At 62.5% G+C, this 20,453-nt stretch overlaps 1 protein-coding gene across 1 annotated transcript; it reads right to left on the bottom strand.

The window, feature by feature from the left end:
* Positions 1-4,759: 4,759 nt before the first annotated feature.
* On the bottom strand, positions 4,760-19,060 carry PPRC1 (PPARG related coactivator 1). The gene is made up of 14 exons (XM_037400742.1): positions 18,809-19,060; positions 14,797-14,940; positions 14,513-14,668; positions 13,965-14,075; positions 10,854-13,587; positions 10,391-10,444; positions 9,926-9,986; positions 9,489-9,556; positions 8,534-9,326; positions 6,783-6,962; positions 6,555-6,618; positions 5,700-5,821; positions 5,395-5,546; positions 4,760-5,105 (listed from the first exon to the last, which is right to left on the bottom strand). Exons 1-14 carry the CDS (start codon positions 19,058-19,060, stop codon positions 5,002-5,004), a joined length of 4,995 nt encoding a protein of 1,664 aa, XP_037256639.1. The 3' UTR covers positions 4,760-5,001.
* Between the last annotated feature and the right edge of the window lie 1,393 nt (positions 19,061-20,453).

Consider the following 20,453-nt stretch of genomic DNA (forward strand, 5'->3'; position numbering starts at 1 on the left):
TTTTTTTTTTTCACTTCTACAAGTTCACATCTATTTTTGGGATCCTATGTAAATTTTTTTTCACAAATTCTTTGCCATCACCAGACTTCCAGACCTGACGGTCCCTTAATCTCCCTGCTGGCTTCCTGTGACATGTTACAGCTGCAGCTTTTTTGCTGAGGGGAGTCAGGAAGCACTTGCAGCGCCTGGTTTGTGGGGTGGGCAGAGCAGATGTCCAGTGTAGAGGCACCAGCAGAACATTCATTGCACCTTTACTCACAACTGCAGTGCACTTGACTATAGGGTGACCCTGGAGGACTGCCCCAGTGTGAACACAAGCACACATGATAACTGCGAAAGCAGCTGTAAAAGGGAACATGGGAATTAACCCAAGCTCTCAGCTGTACAAGCACAGATTTAAAGCATTCACAGACACTGGCTGGCCTCCAGGGCTTGCTTGCAGGCAGGCGAGGATTTGGGACAAGGAACATGTGAGAGTGCAGAAAAGGTGTGAGAGAGAGCGCCCCAAACCTGTTCTGCATGCCATAGGGGGATGATGAGTGTCTCTTCCAGCTCTCAGAGGCTCCTTTGAGCACGTTTCCAGTGATTGCAGCACCAAAGTCCCATAGCCCCTCTCTGCAGATACCCTGAAGCCGGGTACCCCTGTGAGGCTCCTAGTGCACAGGGAGGCTCCCGGTGGGGAGGCACAGACACAGCACAGCAGCAGCCTCTGCTTTGGGTCAGGACCTCTGAGCCCTCGGATGTGCGGAGTCAGTCTGAATCTCGTGGACTGAGGGTCCCAAAGAAGAGAATGGGTGCAAACAGCAAGGAGCACTGCACCTCTCCCCATAAGGGTCCCTGTCAGCTTTCACGATGAGCACAGAGTATCTTACATTGGTTCACATTGGTTCTTAAGTGTGAAGTACTAAGCATTGAAAAGCACACCCACCTCAAGGCAATGCAGGTGCTCAGCACCTGGCAGCATCCAACCCCAAGGTCCCAGAACAGCCTTCTCCAAGGGTAAGGGGCTCTCCTGCTGCTGAGAAAATGTTGAGCTCTGCAAAGTGATGAGGATAAAGGCTGTGCAGCCTCTAGCCCGAGGCAGAGGTGTGCAAAGACTGCTGCTGTCACTCTTCTGCTGCCCCACTGCCTTTTGCACGTGGGGTCCAAACCAGCTTATGTGCAGAGCACAGGCCCCGCATCTTCCAGGTTTTACTCATGATGAAAGACCACTTTGGATGACCTAGCTGTTTTCTAGCCTGGAGATCACATTCAGGACATACTAATGCAAGAGGGAATGAGAAAGGAGAGAGTAGGAAGGTGTGAAATCAGCATCAGTCCCTTGGAAATTTGTTCCAGTGGAAGGATGCAGATGGCAGGGCCTGAGCGCAGGGAGGGCTAAGGACAGCCACAAGAGAGGGGAGCCTGCAGCAGGAACAGAAGGGGAAAGGTTGAGAGTGCCTTGAAAAGAGAGAGTGAAAACCCCAGCTATGCTTAGTGACCTCTCAGAAAATGTCCCTGTGTAGTCCCCAGCCATGTGCTGCTGCAGCTCAGCGCAGAGCCACTCACACAGCCAATGAAGGATGCCAAAAGATGCTGCAACTTGTTGGAGGAAGATTTGCTTCCAAGAGACTCCCCCCAGGAGCTGGAGTCCCTACAAAGCCCCAGCTCTGCCCCTCCCCTCTGGCATGCCTCTAGCAGGAGAAATCCCTGCAGGTACCACTGATGCCAGTGGTGCAAAGGCTGTGCACAAGCTGCACCCGTCTCTTCTAAAGGTCATCTGCAAGGCAAAGACTGTTCTGGGCCAGTGATGAGGCCACCCACAGGACTTACCTATTCGTGTGCAAAGAGGAGAGCCAAAGCATGGCTCTGCCTTGGGAGGTCCAGGTCCAAACTCCCAAACTGGGCTGTCTGCGGCATAGCACTGTGGTCTGGCTGGCATGGAGCCAGGGGCCGTCCACATGTGCAACAACTCCAGCAAGAGCCAAAGGCAGGCACGTCCCACTTGCGTTAGAGCTCAGGGGATGCATCCACGCTGCCCTGCTACCACGACAGCTACAGTCACCTCTGTGGCTGCAGCCATACCTGCTGGCTGCAGGCTTGAACAAGGGATGTGCTCCAAGTGCAAGTGCTGCTCCTCACCGCTGTCCCCTGATCCTCTCCAGACAGCTCCCGGCAGCATCCACACTTCCAAAGAGCTGACTGTGAACTGCTTCCTGCTCTCCTACCTCCTCTGTGCAACAGTGCCTTTGCCGATGGTTGAGTAGTAGGAAAACACCTTTCTGCAACTCTCACACCCTCCACAACAGACCTTAAATCAATAACCCAAGAACACAGGGCCAGGTTATTGCTAACGGAAACAATTAAACTGTAACGCGGTTAAAGCCAGCCTCTAACACTTGAAAGATTTATAGGGCACAACAGCAGGGTGTTAATTCTTTTGGCAACACACGTACTTTCACACTCCCTGCCTTTCCCCACCTACAGGAGTGAGGAGAGGGGACCATGTGCAGCCCAGCCCCAGGAACAGAAGGATACAGCCTCACTCACACTGCAGCCAGCAGCACGCACATTTGGGGTGACACCATACTCACAGGGCTACCCAAATGTACACATCTCGGGTCCATGGGGTAGCACATCCCCAGGAGTTCCAGGGATTGTTCTGCCAGGGGACATCCCAGCTCTGGCTTCCCGGTGACACTCCCAGCTCCTGACTGCCTCCACAGCTGCAGCAGAGGCTCATGGAAAGGCTGCGAATAAACTTTCAGACCAGCTATAGCAGTTGGAGAAACCAGCCCAGCTCTTGGGCGCATGAGCCCTTCCTCAGACTTGAGTCAGCCTACAGCTTGTGGGTGTTTTCACAGCTGGTTGGACAGGGGGTCTCCCTGCAGCATTCTTGTTTGGATCCACACACCCTCAGCACTGCTGTGGCAGCTCAGAGACTGGGGAGATGCTTGTCAGCACCACAGTCGGCTCAGCTGCCCTGGGCAGGAGAGGGGCTGCATGCGTGCTGCAGCAGAAGGGGTTTGCACGGACTTCCAGATAGGGACAGGCACATCCTCACCCAAGTCCCTGCCGGCTCCTGCCTTTCACTCCCTCCTGCACCTTCGACATCCCTGGGAAGAGCTACATTACTGATTAACGCCCCCCTGACCACCTCCCCCTCCATCCTGCTCACAGCCTTGCCTGCAGCCACCTCTTTGGACCCTCCCTTGTGCAAAGTCCAGAGCCAGGCAGGAGAGGACAAGGTGGGAACTTGCCCAGGGCTCAACCCACTGGCAGCCTCACTGCACTCCACATACCTGAGGTACTGTGGGGGCCTCCCCGGGCCAGGCTATAGAGTGGCACGAGTCACTCGGCATGCAGGCAGGAACATCCCTCCCCTCCATCCAGGGGAGCAGACAGGGTACAAGTGGGCTCCAGCCATTGTGCTTAATGCCAGACTGCGAGATTGCTGCGGCACACCCCCAAAGGGCCTGAGGCCAGAGCATGATCCAAGTGGTAGAATCAGCTTCGCTGACACCTCCCGACCCTGCATCACACCTACTGGACACTCCATCCTGAGTTTATTGCTGCCGTTTCCCTCCCTGCTCTCCTACTAGAGTAGCGAGCGCTGCCTCCATCAAGCAACAGTTCTGGGGGAACTCTGACCAGCCCCTTCCCACTCCAGGCACTGCAAGCAGTGCTGGAGGGGTTCAGCCCCTGCCCATCCCTTCCCTCCATGCTCCCCCAGCTCTGCAGAGCCCATCTGGGTGGCTGCAGGCTCCCCCATACCAGTGTGTGCCGGAGAGGGGGCCCAACCGGGCACCACTGCACCCTGCCCAAGCCTGTCCCAGCCCTGAACAGGGAGCTCCATGCCACCCTGGGGTTCCTAGCCAGCACTGCCAGCTCAGCCAGCCCCACGCTGGTGCTAGGGATCCCTGGGCTTGTCCCAGCCCAGCAGCAGCCCAAGGCAGGGTTTTTCTCTGGCTGCCAGCACAAAAGTGGGGTGCAGAGCCCCAGCACTGCTACCTCAGGGTGAGGTGCAGGGAAGATGCTCCGCAGCAGGGACAGGCACATTCCCCTTGGGGGCTGCCTGGGGTCACGCATTTCCTCTGTGAGCTGCAGCGTGCTGGGAAGGCCTGGACAGGCATCCTGCATCCCCCCTCCCTGTCACTCTTCATCCTTCCTCTGCCAAGCACCATCCCACCACGCTCTGCCCACCGTGGATGCCTGTAGGCTCTCTGCAGTCACACCTCTCCCTCGGGGGACACCCAGAGATGAGGTGTCAGACATCCCTCTTCCTCTGTCAAGCTGAAGCAAACCAGTAGGCTCGAAGGAGACAAGGCAGACAAGGGCAGCCCCGCACGCTGCCCTCCGAGCAGGCAGAACCCTGCCTGGGCTCCGGCCAAGGGCTTGAGCCCCAGTGCCCCGGCCCACCGCGGGGAGCGGCGGTGGGGGGTGTCGCACTGCCCCCCCGTGGCCAGCACGGGAGGTGCAGGTGGCCCCAAAACCCAGCCGCGTGCCTCGGGGCCAGCAGAGGCCGAGAGATGGCCAGGAGTCTACGCTGCCTGTCCTCACAGGTGCGTTCACGCCACGCCATGCCATCTGGGGGCAGCCACAGACCCCTCGAAGCAGCTCGGTGACGCCTGTACTGCCCCACTTTCCCCAGACACCCACTCCTGCACCCAGTCCCCAATCTGTGCTACCTCTCGTGGGACCAGACCCCGGTGTCCTGAGGGGACAGAGCCCAAGCCCACGTCTGGGAAGGGCCCACACGAAGGAGGAGACGAGGCAGCGCTGCTGTTTGGGCATCCAGATTTATTACACGGCTGGGGCAAGCCTGGGGCTGCCACTTGCCTGGGCCCCTCCGGTCAAAGGCAAATGACCCGTCCTCCTTAAATATTGGTTATAAAACAAATTTCTTTTTTTCCTTTTTCTTTTTCTTAAAAACCCCATCTCTCTCTCTCTCTCTCTCCATACTTTTTTTGTCTTTTGTATTTGAGTATAAAAGTGGGGGCGGGCGTTCCGCCTTGCCTGCCGCTACCTCCGCAGGCTGCGCTGTGCCTGCCGCAGCAGCGTGTCGAAGTCCAGGGAGTCAAACTTGCTCTTGACAGGGGCTGGGTCGAAATCCTCCCGGTTTGAGTCTGGAAGACATGGAGAGAGGCTGCCTTGAGCCATGGGGACATTGGCACAGTCCCAGCCATCCCCACAGCAACTCCTTCCCATTTCACTTCACGTGCCAACCTCTAGAGCCAGAGCTGGGCTGCTGGAGGATGGGACCTGGCCTCCACCACAGCGCTGGAGAGACGGGGAACCCTGGTCCAACCGTCCCTCGGGGCAGGGCTATCCCTGGACATGGAAGGGGATCCCTACAGCTCTGGGAAGGAGAGGACCCAGGGTGCCACCCCCCAACCTGGGGGCTGTACAACTCACCCAAGTCAGCATAGTTCCTCCTGCAGAACTGCCGGCGGCCGCCGAAGCACAGGTCGAAGGGCTGCTCGTCTGGGCGCCGCAGCTTGTGCCCACTCTCGATGGCGGCAAAGGCTTCCTCGGCATAGCGGTAGGTGACAAAGCCATAGTTGTCTCTGGAGCCAGAGAAGGAGGAGAAAGGAGATCATCAGCAATACGGCGTGTTTGTCCCTGCCTTGGGTCAGTGCCACCCCCTTGAGGAACGGGAAAAGGGCCAAGAGGAGCCATCCCCAGGAAGGGGCTGCTGCCCCACGTCCCACAGCTCTTACCCCTCAGAGCGGAAGTGCAGGGTGCACTCCTCGATGTCCCCAAACACAGAGAAGCGGTGCCGCAGCTCCGAACGTGTCATCCTGCTGGGGATCTTGCCAATAAACACAACTCGCCGCTCCTCCTGGGGGCAGGGATGCACAGCGCAGTGAGATGGCATCTGAGCGCTCCCGGCGAGCAGGACCTCTCACACAGAGCACCCCTCCCTGCATCGCCACCCATCACACCATGCCCTGGCTAGAGCCTCCCCACAATGCTGCCTGCAAGGCTGTGACCCCACAGCTTTCTGAAGTGATGGAGGGGCTGGTGAGGCCACATCTGCCGTGCTGTGTCCAGTTCTGGGCTCCCCAGTCCTACAGAGACTGGAACTACCGGAGAGGATCCACTGGAGGGCTGTGAAGATGATGAGGGTATTGGAGCACTTCCCTTATGAGGGAAGGCTGAAAGAGCTGGGCCTGCGCAGCCTGGGGAAGACTGAGAGGGAAGCTTATCAACACGTACAAATATCTTAAGGATGGGTGTTAGGAGGATGGGGCCAAGCTCCTCTCAGTGGTGCCCAGACACAGGACAAAGGGCAACAGGCACAAACTGCAGCACAGGAAATTCCACCTGAATCCAAGAACCTCCTTACTGGAGGGTGTCAGAGCCCTGGTGCTGGCTGCCCAGAGAGGCTGCGCAGTCTCCTCCTCTGAAGACATTCAAAACCCACCTGGACACAATCCTGTGCAACCTGCTCTAGGAGAACCTGCTTTAGCAGAGGGTTGGACTGGATGATCTCCAGAGGTCCCTTCCAAACCCAACCGTTCTGTGATTCTGTGAAATCTCCAGCCCCAACTTTCCAGCCCTTCAGCACTCACTATTGCACGTTCCTTCTGGAGAATCCTCTGCCTTTGGTAGTGGTCCTGTGCATCGTAACTGTACCTGGCAGGGCAGAAACCGGACACATGAGCTACAAAGTCATGGGGGTGCCAGAAGAGAGTGGTCCCGGACACAAGGGAGATACTGAAGGAGCGGGTCCACCCCTGTGTGGGACACAGGAGACTGATTGGAGGGAGCTCACACCTCTGCAGAGTGACCTTGCTCACCTTCTCCGCCTGTTACTCCTCCTGCGGGGCGAGGGGGAGCGGGAGTGGGACTGGCTGCGGGATGTCGATCTGGATGAGTAGGAGGATGTTGATGATGAGGATGAGGACCTGTCCCGGGACCTGCCACATGACCCACAGCTGGAGCGGGAGGAGGAGCTGTGGGAACATCTCGAGCGGTACCTGGGGGAAGCAGAGACATCTCAGTGCAGAGCCGAGCCCTCCCCACACCCAGCACCACGAGGCTCTGGAGAAGAAAAAGACCTCCATCCTCCCCAAGGTACCCAGCACCTCACTCAGACCGGACCCATCCCCAGGGTGGGCTAGGCTACGGAAACCTCTGCCCAAGTTTGCCAGGGCAGTAACGACACTACAGATGTGCTGGCTCCAAATGGACGTTGGCATCCACAGATGTCCACTTGGCTCCAAACCGCAGTGAAAAGGGAGCAGGCTCACAACAGGCACAGCCCCTGAAGAGCAAGAAATAGTCACGGGGAAACTGGGCAGCACATGGCTGCAACTGGGCAAGGGCCCACGGCTGCTACGCTGAGCCCCACACCGTGCACAGGATGACACCGGCGCCTTCACACACGTGTTGCACTCAACTGCCACATGAATGGAGACTGTACGTGCCTCCAACCACACCGAGGGATGCGGCATGCACCAGGAAAAGGCTGGGCTTGTGTGCCCACAGCCCCCTGCCTACAACAGCTTCTCTGACAAGGCCAGTCAGATCTTAAGGGCAGCAGGACTGAATCCCCTCTGGGACCAAGCTGTGCTACCTCCAGCCAGCAGCAGGGTACCTCTGAACATGCTGCACACGGGTGGTCCCTGCCATAGGGACCAAACCCAGGCCCCAAGTGCGGCGTGTTGCCACATATTCTCCTGGAGGACAGCCGGTCAGGATGACCCACTCCATAGGGACATCTCCCAGCACAGGGCCAGCTGCATTTGCTGGAAAGCCAAGCCAGACAGGGCAAGCCCCTGAGCTGCCCATCCCTGGATCATGGCACTATATACATGCTCTTTCCAGCTCCAGCCTCCACATCTACAGGTCACCAATGGAGGGGTCTTGTTTGGACAAGCCCTTCATGCCCAGTGACCTGGCACATCTCCAGAACCGGCTGACCACTCAGGGAAGGGCAAATGAGGGATCCCTTGCCAGCTCCAGCATCTCCCACTCCAGCTGGGACAGGCTGTGCATCAATCAGATGCACAAGGACTCCAAAAGAAACATCCCCGCAAGAACCAAGCTGCCCCACGTTTCTACACAGCCACCTCCGTAAGGAGCGCAGGGAGCCCCTGAAGCAGCCAAGCCAGATGGGTTTTTCTCTGCTTGCTTCCATCACCTCCCTGGAAGGTTCCTCTATGGCTCATTTCTACACCTAGGGCTGCACCAGCCCCGTGACACAGACACCAACACCTGCAATAATACCCCAGGAAAAGCATCCAAAACCAAGGTGTAGCCAAGGACTCATACTATGGTATTCCAGGAGTAAGGACGCCTGGCTCAGCAGTGGCCTTACAGGCACACCTGCCCAGACACGGGGTTCAGCCAGACAGCCACCAGCAGGGTGTCGCAGCAGCTGCCCCAGTCTCTGTGAGCCAGGCACCCCTTCAGAAGGGCCACAAGGACAAAAAGATCAAATGCAGCCATTAAGTAAGTCCATAAAGAGGTGTCTGGGCACCCTCACAAAAGACCGGTCACCAGACAATTGCCCAAAGAGCAAGCAGACAGATGCTCCACCGCTTACCTTCGCCACCGCTTGGGTGGTGGGGAGAATGACCGCGATCGGGATCGGGAGGATGAAGATGAAGATGATGACTCACTAGCTCCATCCGAACTGGAGCTGAAAGAACGGCTGGCACGGCTCCGGCCAGCCCTCCAGCTGCTGGCAGAGGGGCTGGGTGAGTCCCGGGGTCTCCGGTAGCAGCGCAGGGACCTCTTGGCAGCAGCGTGGCTGGGCTGGGCACTGGGAGTCCGCACCTCCTGGTCCCGGCAGGGGGATGCAGCTGGAGACAGGAGCACCGAGGTGGGGGGGCTGCTGCACCTGGCGGTGGCTTTGCTGGGGACGCTAGTCCGATAATCCAGGGGGGCTAGGCAGGCCATCCCCAGGGGCTCCTGGCTCGGCCCCACGGTGGCGGTGGGGGCTGGTGGGGTGGGCTTGGGCTGGTCCAGCGTCCGTTTGGTTAAGGAGGAGATGGGTTTGATAGTGATGTCCCGGTGGTGTTTGACATTCCAGCGGGAGCCGCCTTCAGCAGGAGGCTGCGTGCCAGGGTTGCCGTTGCTCTCCGGCCGCGCTGCACCCGGGATGCAGTAGTCGTGGTCTCCCGAGCAGACGTGGCTGGGGGCTGAGCTGGAGGGGGCTGGCGCCAGGCTCTTCCCCTGGAGCTTGCCCGGGAGCAGCGGCTTGGCTTTCATCAGCTTGGTCGTCTTCTGGGGCCCTTCCTGGGGCGTGGACCCAGGTGACTTGGCCTTGGCCAGCAGCGAGACAGCAGGCAATGGCTTCCAGAGCTGGTGGGGGGGCGTCGCTGGGGGGGTGAGGCCTGTGAGAGCACCGGTGGGCTTTCAAGAGCAGCCCCTTCTGCAACCCACCCGCCTAGGGTGCCCTCCCAGCCCAGCTCCCCTCGAGCCCCCTGGTCTCCCCCAGCCCCATGACAGCCCCTGCCAGGACACAGCAGGCTCCCCTGCCTTGCCCTGGGCATTACCTGCCACGTTGGCCAGCTCAGAGGCCTGCAGGCCATCCGGGGGCTTCCTGTCCTGTTGGGTCTCGGGCCTGAGAAGGGGAAAGAAGCTTTGTCAAACGTGGCAGCCAAAGCCCAGCCCTAGTCCCCATGCCTGGGGCACCCATGCGAGCTGCCCCACTGGCCTGGCCAGGGGACAGAGGATCTGAGAGAGCTGCAAGGATGGAACTTGCATAGCTGTCATGACCATCACTGCTTCCCCCAGTTTTTCCCCCTCAGTGCCAGCTCTGGCCCCCAGCCCAGTGAGGAACTCGGCCCCTCCTGGGCTGGTGGACGCAGCCCTGGCACGGTTCAGACCCCGCCAGGACCGAGAGCTGCCCCATGCCCCTGCTGAAGGCAGGGCTCAGCCCTCTGCCCAGGCTCCACACCAGAGCACTGGCTGCAAAGGTCTCGGTACTCACCCAGAGCTCCCCATTGGCCGCTTGTCCTCAGGGGGCTGCACAGGAGCCTCCTCCTTCTTGGCTAAAAAGAAGAGCGGGTGGGTGAGGGTGGTGAGAGGCTGGGGCCGGAGAGCAGGGGATGGAGCCTGCACACAGAGGGGGACACAGGGAGCACCCAGGGGACAGCCAGGGAGAGGCAGCACCCCAAACCCAGATTCCAGAAAGGGGAGCAGCACACCCCCTTTCCTTCCCAGACTCTTCACCAACCCTTCAGCCGCCCGAGGGACGCCAGGCCGCTTTCACAGGCCAAGGAGACAGGGGCAAAGACACTCCCAGGACAAGGCACCCAGGCAGGGTAGCACCAGCCTGCAGGCAGCAGTGTCCCAGGCCCCCCACTCCCACCCCACCACAGGGAGCACAGGCAGCCCAGGGAGGCTGGCACGGCACAGAGGGAGCCCCATGGGGGACAGCACACCACATCCACACCTTCAGACTTCTCAAACTGCTCCAGCAGGCTTGACAGGTCGGTGGCTTCGATCCCTGGGCCAGAAAGAACACAGCAAGTACGGTCAGCAAAAATCCTCCTGGCACCACAGGGATGCACCCCTGCCCCATCCTCCCCTTGCATCAGCCTTCCCAGGCGAGGAGGCAAGTGTTGGGGAGGAGCAGCAGCAGAGCCTGCAGCAGCTCTGCACCTCCCGCAGCAAGAACAGGAGCACCCAGCTCTGCAGCCTCAGGAGGGACCTGTTTGGGCACAGCCAGCCCAGACCATCCGCTGCAGGCAACGTCCTAGCAGAGCACTGGGAAGACTGCAAGCCTGCGGGTGCAGCTTTGCCACCCTTGCCCCTCAAAGTGCCAGGAACCAGTCCCGCTACCTGGGCTGCTGGCAGCGCCACAGTCTCACCAGCTGGCGATGCTCAGCCCAATGCCCTGCAGCCCCCCCACTCACCGATCTCGCTGATGAAGGCTTGCACGATGTCCTTGCTGTTGTCACTGGGCTGTGCTGGGCTACGGAGCAGCTGGTGCCTCCATGGCCGTGCAGTGGGGGCCTTGCTGGGCAGGCCGCTCTCTCGGCTCGCTTTCAGTGGTGGTGCTGCAGCCCGGAGGGTGGATTGTTGGCTGGGTGGCTCCTGCCTGGCAGCTGCCTTGGGCTCTGGCAGGGCTTTCTCCACTGTTCCCTTGCCTGGCCCTGCGGCCTCCTCCGTGGAGTGGGTGCCAGGGGACTCCCCAACAGGGCCAGCGTCAGGGGACACCTCTGCAGCACAACAGATGGCAGCTGGGGGGCCCTTTGGAAGCTGCGTGGGGTTTTCAGCCTGGGGGTCCTCAGGGGGCTGGCTGGGGGCAGCCTGGGGTGCTGCCGTGTGCTGGGCTGGTGCCGCAGGAGAGACCCTGCTGGGCTGGGCAGCGGCAGCCAACGGGGCTGGAGGGGCCTTGGGGAGAGAGCTCTCCCCCGCCAGCCGTGCCTGCCTCCTGGGGTCCGACACCCTGCTGGTCACTGGCCTGGCTGGGCCACCTGCAGCCACCACCTCGCTGGCCAGGGCGGTGGGCAGCTGGGTGGGGAAGGCTGGTGGCTCCAGGCAGCCGAGCGCGGGGGCAGCGGGAGGCTGCCCGTGCAGGAGGGCCGTGCCGGGGTGGCCACCAGCTGTGAAGGTGGCAGCACCCTGCAGTGCCGCTCCGGAGTCCCCATAGGCCAGGGGAGGCACCGGAGGTGGCATGGGGATTCCTGGCCAGTAGGATGGTGGTGCCCACCCTACCGGGGCATAGGGACCACCGGGGCCAAAAGGAGGTGGGGGTGGCACAGCAGGTGGGGGCCAGGCCATGGCTGGAGGCGGGAGGCCAGGCACCATGTGAAAAGTACTGGAGGAGCCGGCACTGGGTGGTGGGGGCAAACCATGGCAGCCCACAGGCTGCGGGCTGAAGCAGGGCCAGGAAGGCACTGGTGGGTAAAGGGCGTAAGCACCGGCAGAGGCTGGCGGCATCCCGGCAGGGGCTGCCCCAGTGGCTGGGGGCACATTTGGTGCAACAAAAGGCATTGGTGTTGACAGGGGTGGTGGAGCCACGGCAGGCGCTGGAGCTGAAGCCAGAGCAGCAGGAGCTTTGCCAGCAGGAGAAGGGACCACAGCAGGGCTGGTGGGTTTCTCCAGGCTCTTCTGAGTGCTGGCTGCCTCAGTGGCGGGGCACATGGGTGACACCAGGCAGGGGATCTCCGCCAGCTCTGTCGGAGGCTCAGGGACGCTGGGCCACTTGCTGGCCGCTTGCTTCTTGCTGTCCTTCCTGCTGCCTGGGCTGGGCTGGCGGTGCAGCATGCGCATACGGTATTCCCGCAGGCTCAGGGCCTTGGGCTTGGCTTCCCTGGGCAGGCCCTCACTCGGCTCTGATGCTGGCAGGCTCGGGGGGGGCTCCAGCCCCACACCTTGCTCCGGGAGTGGAGAAAGTGCCTCCAAGACCCCACCGTCCTGCCTGGAGGCTGGCTGTGCATCTCTGCCGCCCTCCGCCTGGTTTGCCAGGTCTGGACACGCAGGTGTTGGCTGCTCCTCCGCTCTTGGTACGGTCTTCTCCAGAGGCACCGCAGTCTCAGCCTTCTCCGGGGCCACACTCACTGCTTCTGGCACCAGCTCCTTCTGCAGCTCCTGTTGTGCTTTCTTGAGCAGGGAGGCCCCCGCCGTGCTCCGGGGCCTGCCCCGGGGCCGCGGCACCTGCTCCACACGCAGCTCCATCTGCCCCTTCTTCTGGGCTCGCTCCAGCTGCCGCGCCAGGAAGTCCGAAACCTGGATGGAGGGACATGCTGCCCGTCGACGGCCGGTGGGTGGCTGGCCCAGGGACTGCCCGGAGCTGGCCGAGCGGAGCCGGTGGGCCACACAGTCCCTGCCTGGCCTGGCCTGCTTGCTTTGGTCCTCCTCTGCTTTCTTTTTCCGACTCTTCCTTGCTCTCTCACGGCCACGTCCTTTCTCAGAACCCTCGTGTTTGCCACCAGCCGGGGCCTCCGTGCTGTGCTGGGAGCTGCTGTCAGGGCTCCAGGCTCCAGGTGCTGCTGCCTCCGGTGGGGATGTGACCCCTGGGGTAGTGCAGGAGGGTTCCTTCCCAGGCAGTTTCTCCTTCTCTTCTTCCATCCCATTTTCCTGGGCTGGAGCTTCTAGCAGCTCCTCTTGATCCTCTGGGACTGTCTCCCCGGTACTCTCCTCCGCTCCCAGGAGCTGGGGCTCCAGGTCAGGGAAGCTGGGAGCCAAGGGCTGCAGGACTACAGGGATCTCCACACTCTCCCCCTCACCAGGTACAATTTCCAGCAGGACAGGACCGCTCAGGAGCTCCTTGGCCACGGGCTCAGTCTCGGGGTCCAGGCACACAGTGAAGGTGGGCAGGCAGTATGGGTGCATGGACTTCACCAGCTCACTCAAGGACACATCGCCCGTGTTGATGATGCAGGGGTCTTCACGCTCCCCCAGCACCTCCCCAGCCCCGCTCACACAGAACTCCCCAGCCTCCATGCTGCTGTCTAGCTCCAGGCTCAAGGCAGCTTCCTCCTCTTCTTCCTCCCCATCACTGCGCTGAGGCAGGGACTGCTCTCGGGCTCGGTGCCAGCCCACCTTCCTCTCCACCCTTGGGGTGCTGCAGACTTGCTTCTTCATCAGTGCCGCGTCGTCAAGGCTGTGAGCAGCTCGGTCCCAAGCCAGGTCTGTGTCAGTCTGGGAAGGGGAATCAGAGTGAGCATCAGATCCTGGGCTTCCACCGGGGCTCCTCCGGGCACAGCCAACTGTGGGTCTGCTGCAACTCTGCAGCAAAGCCCCTGGGCAGGCAAAAAGCTGCAACACATTTGACCCTCCCAGTAGGGCACACAAAAGAGCTGGAAACTCACCACCTCATCCCATCCACAGCACCCCCGGTCCTCCAGTACCCACCAGCTGGGGCAGGCCCTGCTCCCACCACTACCGGTGCCCTGCAAAAGCATCACGTCTGGGAGAGGATGCCTGTGCCAGGTGGGAAGGCAGGGGCTGGTGGGCAGCAGCAGCTATGGTTACCCCAGCACCATCACTCCTTCAGCTTCCCCTGCTCAGCTGCTCACCTTCCCAATCACAGAGACACCGCTGCCGAGAGGCCTGAGAGCCTTGGGCTGCTCCAGGGCAGGGCTCTCACACTCCAGTGATGGACGGGATAAGCTGAGAAACTTCTGAAACTGGAGAGGAGACAGACAAGAGGACAAGGCAGTGACACATTTCTGCTGCTGGAGGGGACAGTCCACCCCTGGTCCCACAGTGGCCATGCATGTCATCACGTGGAGCCTGGGAGCAAACTCAGCCTTGTTTCACCCACAGCACGTGCAGCCCCAAGTTGGTCAAGCAGAGGGAGACACGCTGTTCCCCAGAGCCTCTGGCACATCTCTGGCTCCGCACCAAGGCAAAGGCATGGCCCCCCCAAGCCCACACCGGAGCCCCGGCAGCGTCCAGGGCTGGCTCATCCCTTCTCTCAGGTTGCTGGTCAGAGACCATCCGAGGGTGCTGGGGACCAGGTTCTAAACACCTCAGGGCACCCTCATGTCAGGACCTGGCAGAGCCCTGCCTGAGCATCTTTCCACCCTTTTTGGGGCTGGACTGGCTCTGCCCCACAACTTACCGAAGGATTCTCCCGCTCCCGAGGTGAGGTCAGCAGCTCTGCATCCATGATGGTGTCGAAGGGAGACAGGGTCTCGTCATCCGTACTGTCCAGGATCTCAGTGATGGCGGTCAGCAGGGACAGCTCGTTCTGCGCATCCAGGCAGGCCTTGCTCTGCTGCAAGGGCAGGGGCAGTCTCAGAGGGCGGTGGGGCACAGCCATGGGACCTGGCCACGGGGGATGCTGCCGCCGCCGCCACCCATTCCACAGCCAGAGCCAGCCCAGCCGCCACTTCCCCCACCCACCTCACTCAGAGAGAGGTCCTCAATGATGGAGATCACAGAGGAGTCAAGATAGTTCTGCATCGTCCCCAGGATCTCTTCGGCCTCCAAGATGGTTTCTGCATCCAGCGACGTTAAGTTCAGGTCATCCTCCTCGAGGGAAAAGCACTGTCGAGGAGCATGGGGAGCCAAGTAAACACTTTGCAAAGCACCTCTACTACTGCTGATCTGCTCCACAGCACACGTGGGCCCCAACAGCGGCCAAGGTCACTGCTGCACACCCAGCACCCCAAACACACAGGGGAGGCAGGCAGGACATGGCTGCGCTGCAAGTCAGAAGATGGCACAGGGGACCTTGCCCCTTGCCTTTCAGGAGAGGTTCAGGCCAGTCCACCCCACTGCACAAAGCCCCGTGCCGCTTTCAGCTTGAGACCCTTTGATTACCAGGGATGCATCCACACTGGAAACCACCGCCCAATTCACTCCACAGCCACAAATGCGAAAGATGAATTGATAAACGCCCAACAATTCCCAGGCTCTGCCCAACACCACGCATGGCTTGTGCTGCACAGGGAGGGGGAGAGGCAGGCTCCCCCCACCCCACAGACTGTCACGCGCTCCTCTGACTCTGCGCTTCAGATAAGCCCAAAAACATTACGAAATTCTTAACAAAAGCACAGGACTCAGCAACAGGGATGCAGCTGGCTGCCACTGCTGGGGCCCTACCCCAACACCTCTGCTGCAGGCTACAAGAGGACAAAGGCTGTGCTGGCAATCCAGCACCAAACTGGCTTTGCTGCCGCTCTTCCTTCAAATTCCCAGACCCACATCCTTCCCTGTCCCCCCAGCCAGCTCCAGGGATGTTCACGTAATGCAAGACAACTTTGGAAAGGTTTTTGCACCATACTCCACAAGTGCCACGCAGCCCAGTGCCACAGAGTGGCCAGGAAAAGTGAGATGCCAGGGCAGGGGCTGCAGCCCCCGGCTGAGCAGAGCCGCTGGACAGGCAGCCTCTGCCAGGAGCGGAGCAGCAGCACAGGCATGTCACCGGCACGAGACAGGACAAGAACTCCTGTTTGCAGACAGGCTTAGGCTGAGATAACCCAGGCAGGGAAGATAAGGACACCAAGGACGGAGCCCTGGGGGAGCACACATCCTTCCCAAAGCTGGCAGCAAGCAGTCCTCCCCCTGGCGCAGCACAGGGAGAATCTGGCTGAACCTTGGGGGATGCACACCTGATGCAGCTCACCCACGTTTCACGTAGGTACCACAGCACAAGCCTGAGCCCATGCAGGACAAAACAACGCCAGCCCCCGTACGAGACCTGCCTGTGCTTTGAAGTCATCTTCCAGCAAGAGGGAAGCTGCACTGGAGCGAGAGCAAGCTTTTCACTAAACAGGTGTTTCCTAAAAATATGGCAGCACCAAACCCACATGCCCAGACCCCTGGTCCCTGGGGCTCTTCAGAGACTTGCCCCCACCAGAGCGCGCACCTCTGGCTGCGATGCAGCCAGGAGCCTTTTGCAACCCCAGAGCACAGGCAACCAAGGACCAGGATGGGAATCAAAGCCAAGACCCCCATGGCAACGCCCTGCAGCCACCCATCCCAACCCTCCCGCCCTGTTCCTGCGTGCTGACACGTCAGCCCTGAAGAGCAGGAACCTGCAGTAGTGTGGGGCTCAGCAGGTGGCACCCTGGGCCACCCTCTCCCAGGCTCTCAGCCCAGAAGCAGAGCCCACCGGTGACACCGGGACACTGCTCCACCCTGCCGTGCAGATCAGACTACAGAGCAGTTTTACTGCTCAGCATCTCCAGTCCCCTCCCTCTCCGGCGCTGGCTGCTGGTCAGAGCCCGGCGCAGAGCCCTGCTGGCAGCTGTCTACGATGCAGCCTGGCTGTGATTCCTGGCCAGCCCTCCTGGAGATACTGGGAGGAGCAGGGACGCACATCCAGGCTCATACACCAGCACTGCCAAGCGCCGGCATGGAGCCCCGAGTCACTGGTGACCGGCAGGCAGAGATGCCCCTGGCCGCCGAAGAAGCCCAGCAGCAGGAATCTCACATCCAAGGGAAGAGGGCCTGGCTCACCCCTGCCCGATGACAGCAAGGGGGTCTGGGGGATGCCCCCAGGCTTGCATTGCCCCGCCCATCTTGCCACAGGGCCGGCTCGCCCCAAAGGCAGCATCTAATAAGAGGTTTCCAGCCATGACCGGCGCTGGATGTTTGGAGGAAGGGAAGTAAAATCCTCCCAAATGGCCTCTTCCCGCGGCTCCTACCCACAGCCCAGGAGGGAGGAAGGGCAGGCAATCTCCAAAGCCCTCCTTGACTCAGCGCCTTGCAACAGGGAGTCCCACAGCCATGAGTCACCAGCAAACGAGGCTGTGTTCCCCCAGGACTCCCTTTGATCCACCTGAGGCTGGGCACCTCCTTCAGCCCTCACTGCTCGTGAGTCGGGGCGGGGGGTATGAACCAGCCCAGCCTGCTCCCACATCCCTGCCCGCTCTCCTCCCTGTCAGAGACCCCCGTCTCCCCTAATTTGGGGGGTACACTCTCTGAGCCCTTCCAGCTCCCTGTGTTTGCTTTACACTCATGACTGCGGCAGGGATGAGGCTGTGGCTTACAGGGATGTTCAAGGACAGGCTTGGGCTCAGGCCATGCCATGCCCAAGCAGTTGGTGCCGCCGGGGAGACGGGAGGATGCCCAAAGCCCCAGAGCGAGCTTCAGGCACATGAGGAGCTGGGATCTGGCCAACAGCTTGAGACAGAGACGGCCTGAGTGTAGCCACTAGCTCCTCTGGCATCCAGCAAGAGCAGGCGACGCTGTGCTCACTCCTGTGGTACCCAGGAGGCACAACCAAGGCCTCCGCGGGCAGCTGCCCAGCCAAGCCGCGTCAGTGACATGCAACGCGTGCCCAGCCAAGCCACGGCTACGCCCCAAGCAGAGAGCGGCCATCCTCCCCATGATGGCCACAGGCAGGTTGCCAAGGCAGCTCTCACCTAGGCAGAGCTGTCAGCAAGGCCACCGGGCTGCTGCCCACCGGGGGAAGTTGGGGGGGCTCCCCCCGGCCAGGGCAGTACCAGCAGAGGATGCTCCGTGGACTCCTCAACCGCTTTCGGGAAGCATCAGGCAGGAACACACCTTTCTTCCCCAAACACCCACGGCCCCACCCGTGCTGGGCAGAGGCAAGGACAGCTCGGCATCCCCCTGCCTAGGCTCGGGGCGGGGTGTCTCCCCCGCAGCGCCCTGGCCAGGCAGGAGCGCCACGGAAAGGGCACAGCCGTGGGGCTCCCCGAAGTCCCAAGGAACGCCCAGGGCAGGTGCCCCCAGGTCCCATCCAGGCGTGTGCACCCCCGCGCTCCCCGTCCAGGCGGCAGCGCCGTAGCGCAGACCCCACCGGGCCCCACCGGCGGTGGCGGGGACGCCGCGCACGGGCGTCAGCACCGCGCCCCAGACCTGCCCCGCAGCGGGAGACGCTTTCCCCAGAATAATCCCCTGCTTCCCCCGGTGCAGCTCGGGGATGGCCCCCCACCCCGGGCCGGACCGGAGCTCCCACGTCCTTCACCCGGAGCTCCTACCACCGAAACCGGCGGGTGCCAGCGTCCCGAGCTGCGCCCCCCGCCCCCCCCCCCCCGCCTCGCCGCGGCCTCAGGTGGGGGAGGGCGGCGCCGGGATAGAGGGACCACGGCGGTGGGGGGGGACCCGGCCGGCGCCCCCCCGGTACCCACACCGCGGGCGCTGGGTGTCACCTCCCGTAAGGGGTACCGAGACCCCCGCCCCGGCGGGCCCCGGAGCCGTGCCGCGGCCCCCCCGCACCCGAGGGCTCCCCGCGCCGCTACCGCCGCCGCCCAACGCCGGCAGGAGAGCCTCGGGCGTCCCTCGCCGCCTACAGAAGGGGCGCCCGTTGCCCGTGCGAAGCCCGCCCGCCCGCCCGCCGCCGGCGCGGCAGGCCCGCTCCCGGCACACGTGGTGCCGCCGCCGCGGGAGCCGCCCCGGCCTCCACGTGTCACCGCGCGGCCCGCCGCACCCCGCCGCCGCCTACCTGCAGGGGGCTGCCGGCGCGGAAGGGCGGCCCGCGCGGGGCTCCGCCGCCCGCCGACCCCCGCGGAGCCGCCCCGGCCGCGGCACCGCCGGCTACGGCCACGGCGGGCGCCGCTCCGCCCCGCAGCGCCGCCATCTTGGCGCCTCCGCTCCCAGCGCGGCCACTGCCGGGCGCGGCACGTGACCGCCGCCCGCCCCGCACTACAGCTCCCGGCGGCCACCGCGCCACCCGGCCCCGCCCCACGTGGGGCATGCCGGGAGCGCCACCTCTTCGCCACCGGCGGCGCGCCGAAGGGCGGGCGCCGGCCCGCGGGGCCGCCCGGCAGCCGGGAGCGGGGCGGCCATCTTGAGGGCGGGCGGGCCCTCGAGCTTCGTCGCCATCTTTGCGGCGGGCGAGGAGCGTCGTCCCCGCCCTGCGGCGCGCGGTGGGCGGGGCGGGGCGGGGCGGGCGTCACTGGCGGGAAGCGCCCCAGCGGGGCGGGGCGGGGCGGGGCGGCCGCGCGTTTTCCCGCGGCGCCGGCGAAACCCGCCCCGTTGCCGGCTCTGCCGCACACGTGGGCGCGGCAGTCCCTGGCGCCCTGGGGAGCGGGGAGGGGGCTGCTGCAGGCGCCGCGGCGTGAGCCGGGGCTGTGAGGCGGCCCCGTGCCGCCAGCCGCCCCTGCCGCAGCGCCACCGGCGCTTCACGCAGCCAAACCGGGGTTGGGGGTGACGGGGGCGCCGCGCACGCGTGGCGGGCGAGGGGGAACGGGAAATACCACCGGGAGCGAGGGGCGGGGTGGGACCGTGTGGCGCGGCGGCGGGGCAGCACTGGGTACCAGGCCGCAGGCTGTGCTGGGCGCACAGGGTTCCCCAGAGCTGGCCCGCAGAAAATCGCCTGGAGCAAGCGAGGAGGGGGGGAACCGAACGGCTCCTTTGGCACAGCTGCCCGGAGGGGCAGGGCATGCTGATGCGCAAGGCTCTTGGCCTGGCCGTGGTCTGGTAGCCCCTGGTCACTAAGCCTGGAGCCCCTTTGGGTGCCCTGACCTCCTGTGGCTCTTCCTCCGGCTCCCAGACAGCAGGATCATCTCGTGGGGTGCAGGGATGTGCTCGCAGCAGCACAAGTGCAGCGTGGGTGTGCTGGCAGGAGTTCTGCGGTGCAGGATTTGCCTGGTGGGGGCTAATTGTCCTGGCCTTTCCATCAGTCCCTGGGGACACAGACCTGCCCAGGCCAATTCCCATGGGGATTCCACAGGATAGAGCTGCTTTGTTCAGCCTTGCGTGCCTGGTTGCTGAGACGGGTCGTGTCTGACAGCATGGAGCCTCATCCTGCTGCTCTCCTTCCTCCCACCCCTGCCACAAGGGACTTTTGTCTGTGATTGCTTGTCCCGTGTTGCCCCCTGCCTCTCAGGGGCTGCTCCTCCATGGCAACAAACGGGCTTTCGTCTAGGGGAGTTGCTCTCCTCCTCTAACAAAGCTGTACAGCACCTTCCAAGCTGATGCCCTTGTCTGGCCAAAATGCCAGCTGAGCAGCAGCCAGGCAGCTGGTCCTCCTCTAGGGCCATGGACCTACATGTGAGTACTGGTGAGCACTCGTTGGGTCATGCACGGAAGTTGGCAAGGGAGGGTGTGAGCACAATCCTGGAGTGTTGGGCGTGGGAGTTTGTGTT

This window comes from Falco rusticolus, chromosome 9, assembly GCF_015220075.1.
Source record: "Falco rusticolus isolate bFalRus1 chromosome 9, bFalRus1.pri, whole genome shotgun sequence".
Taxonomy (NCBI): Eukaryota; Metazoa; Chordata; class Aves; order Falconiformes; family Falconidae; genus Falco; species Falco rusticolus.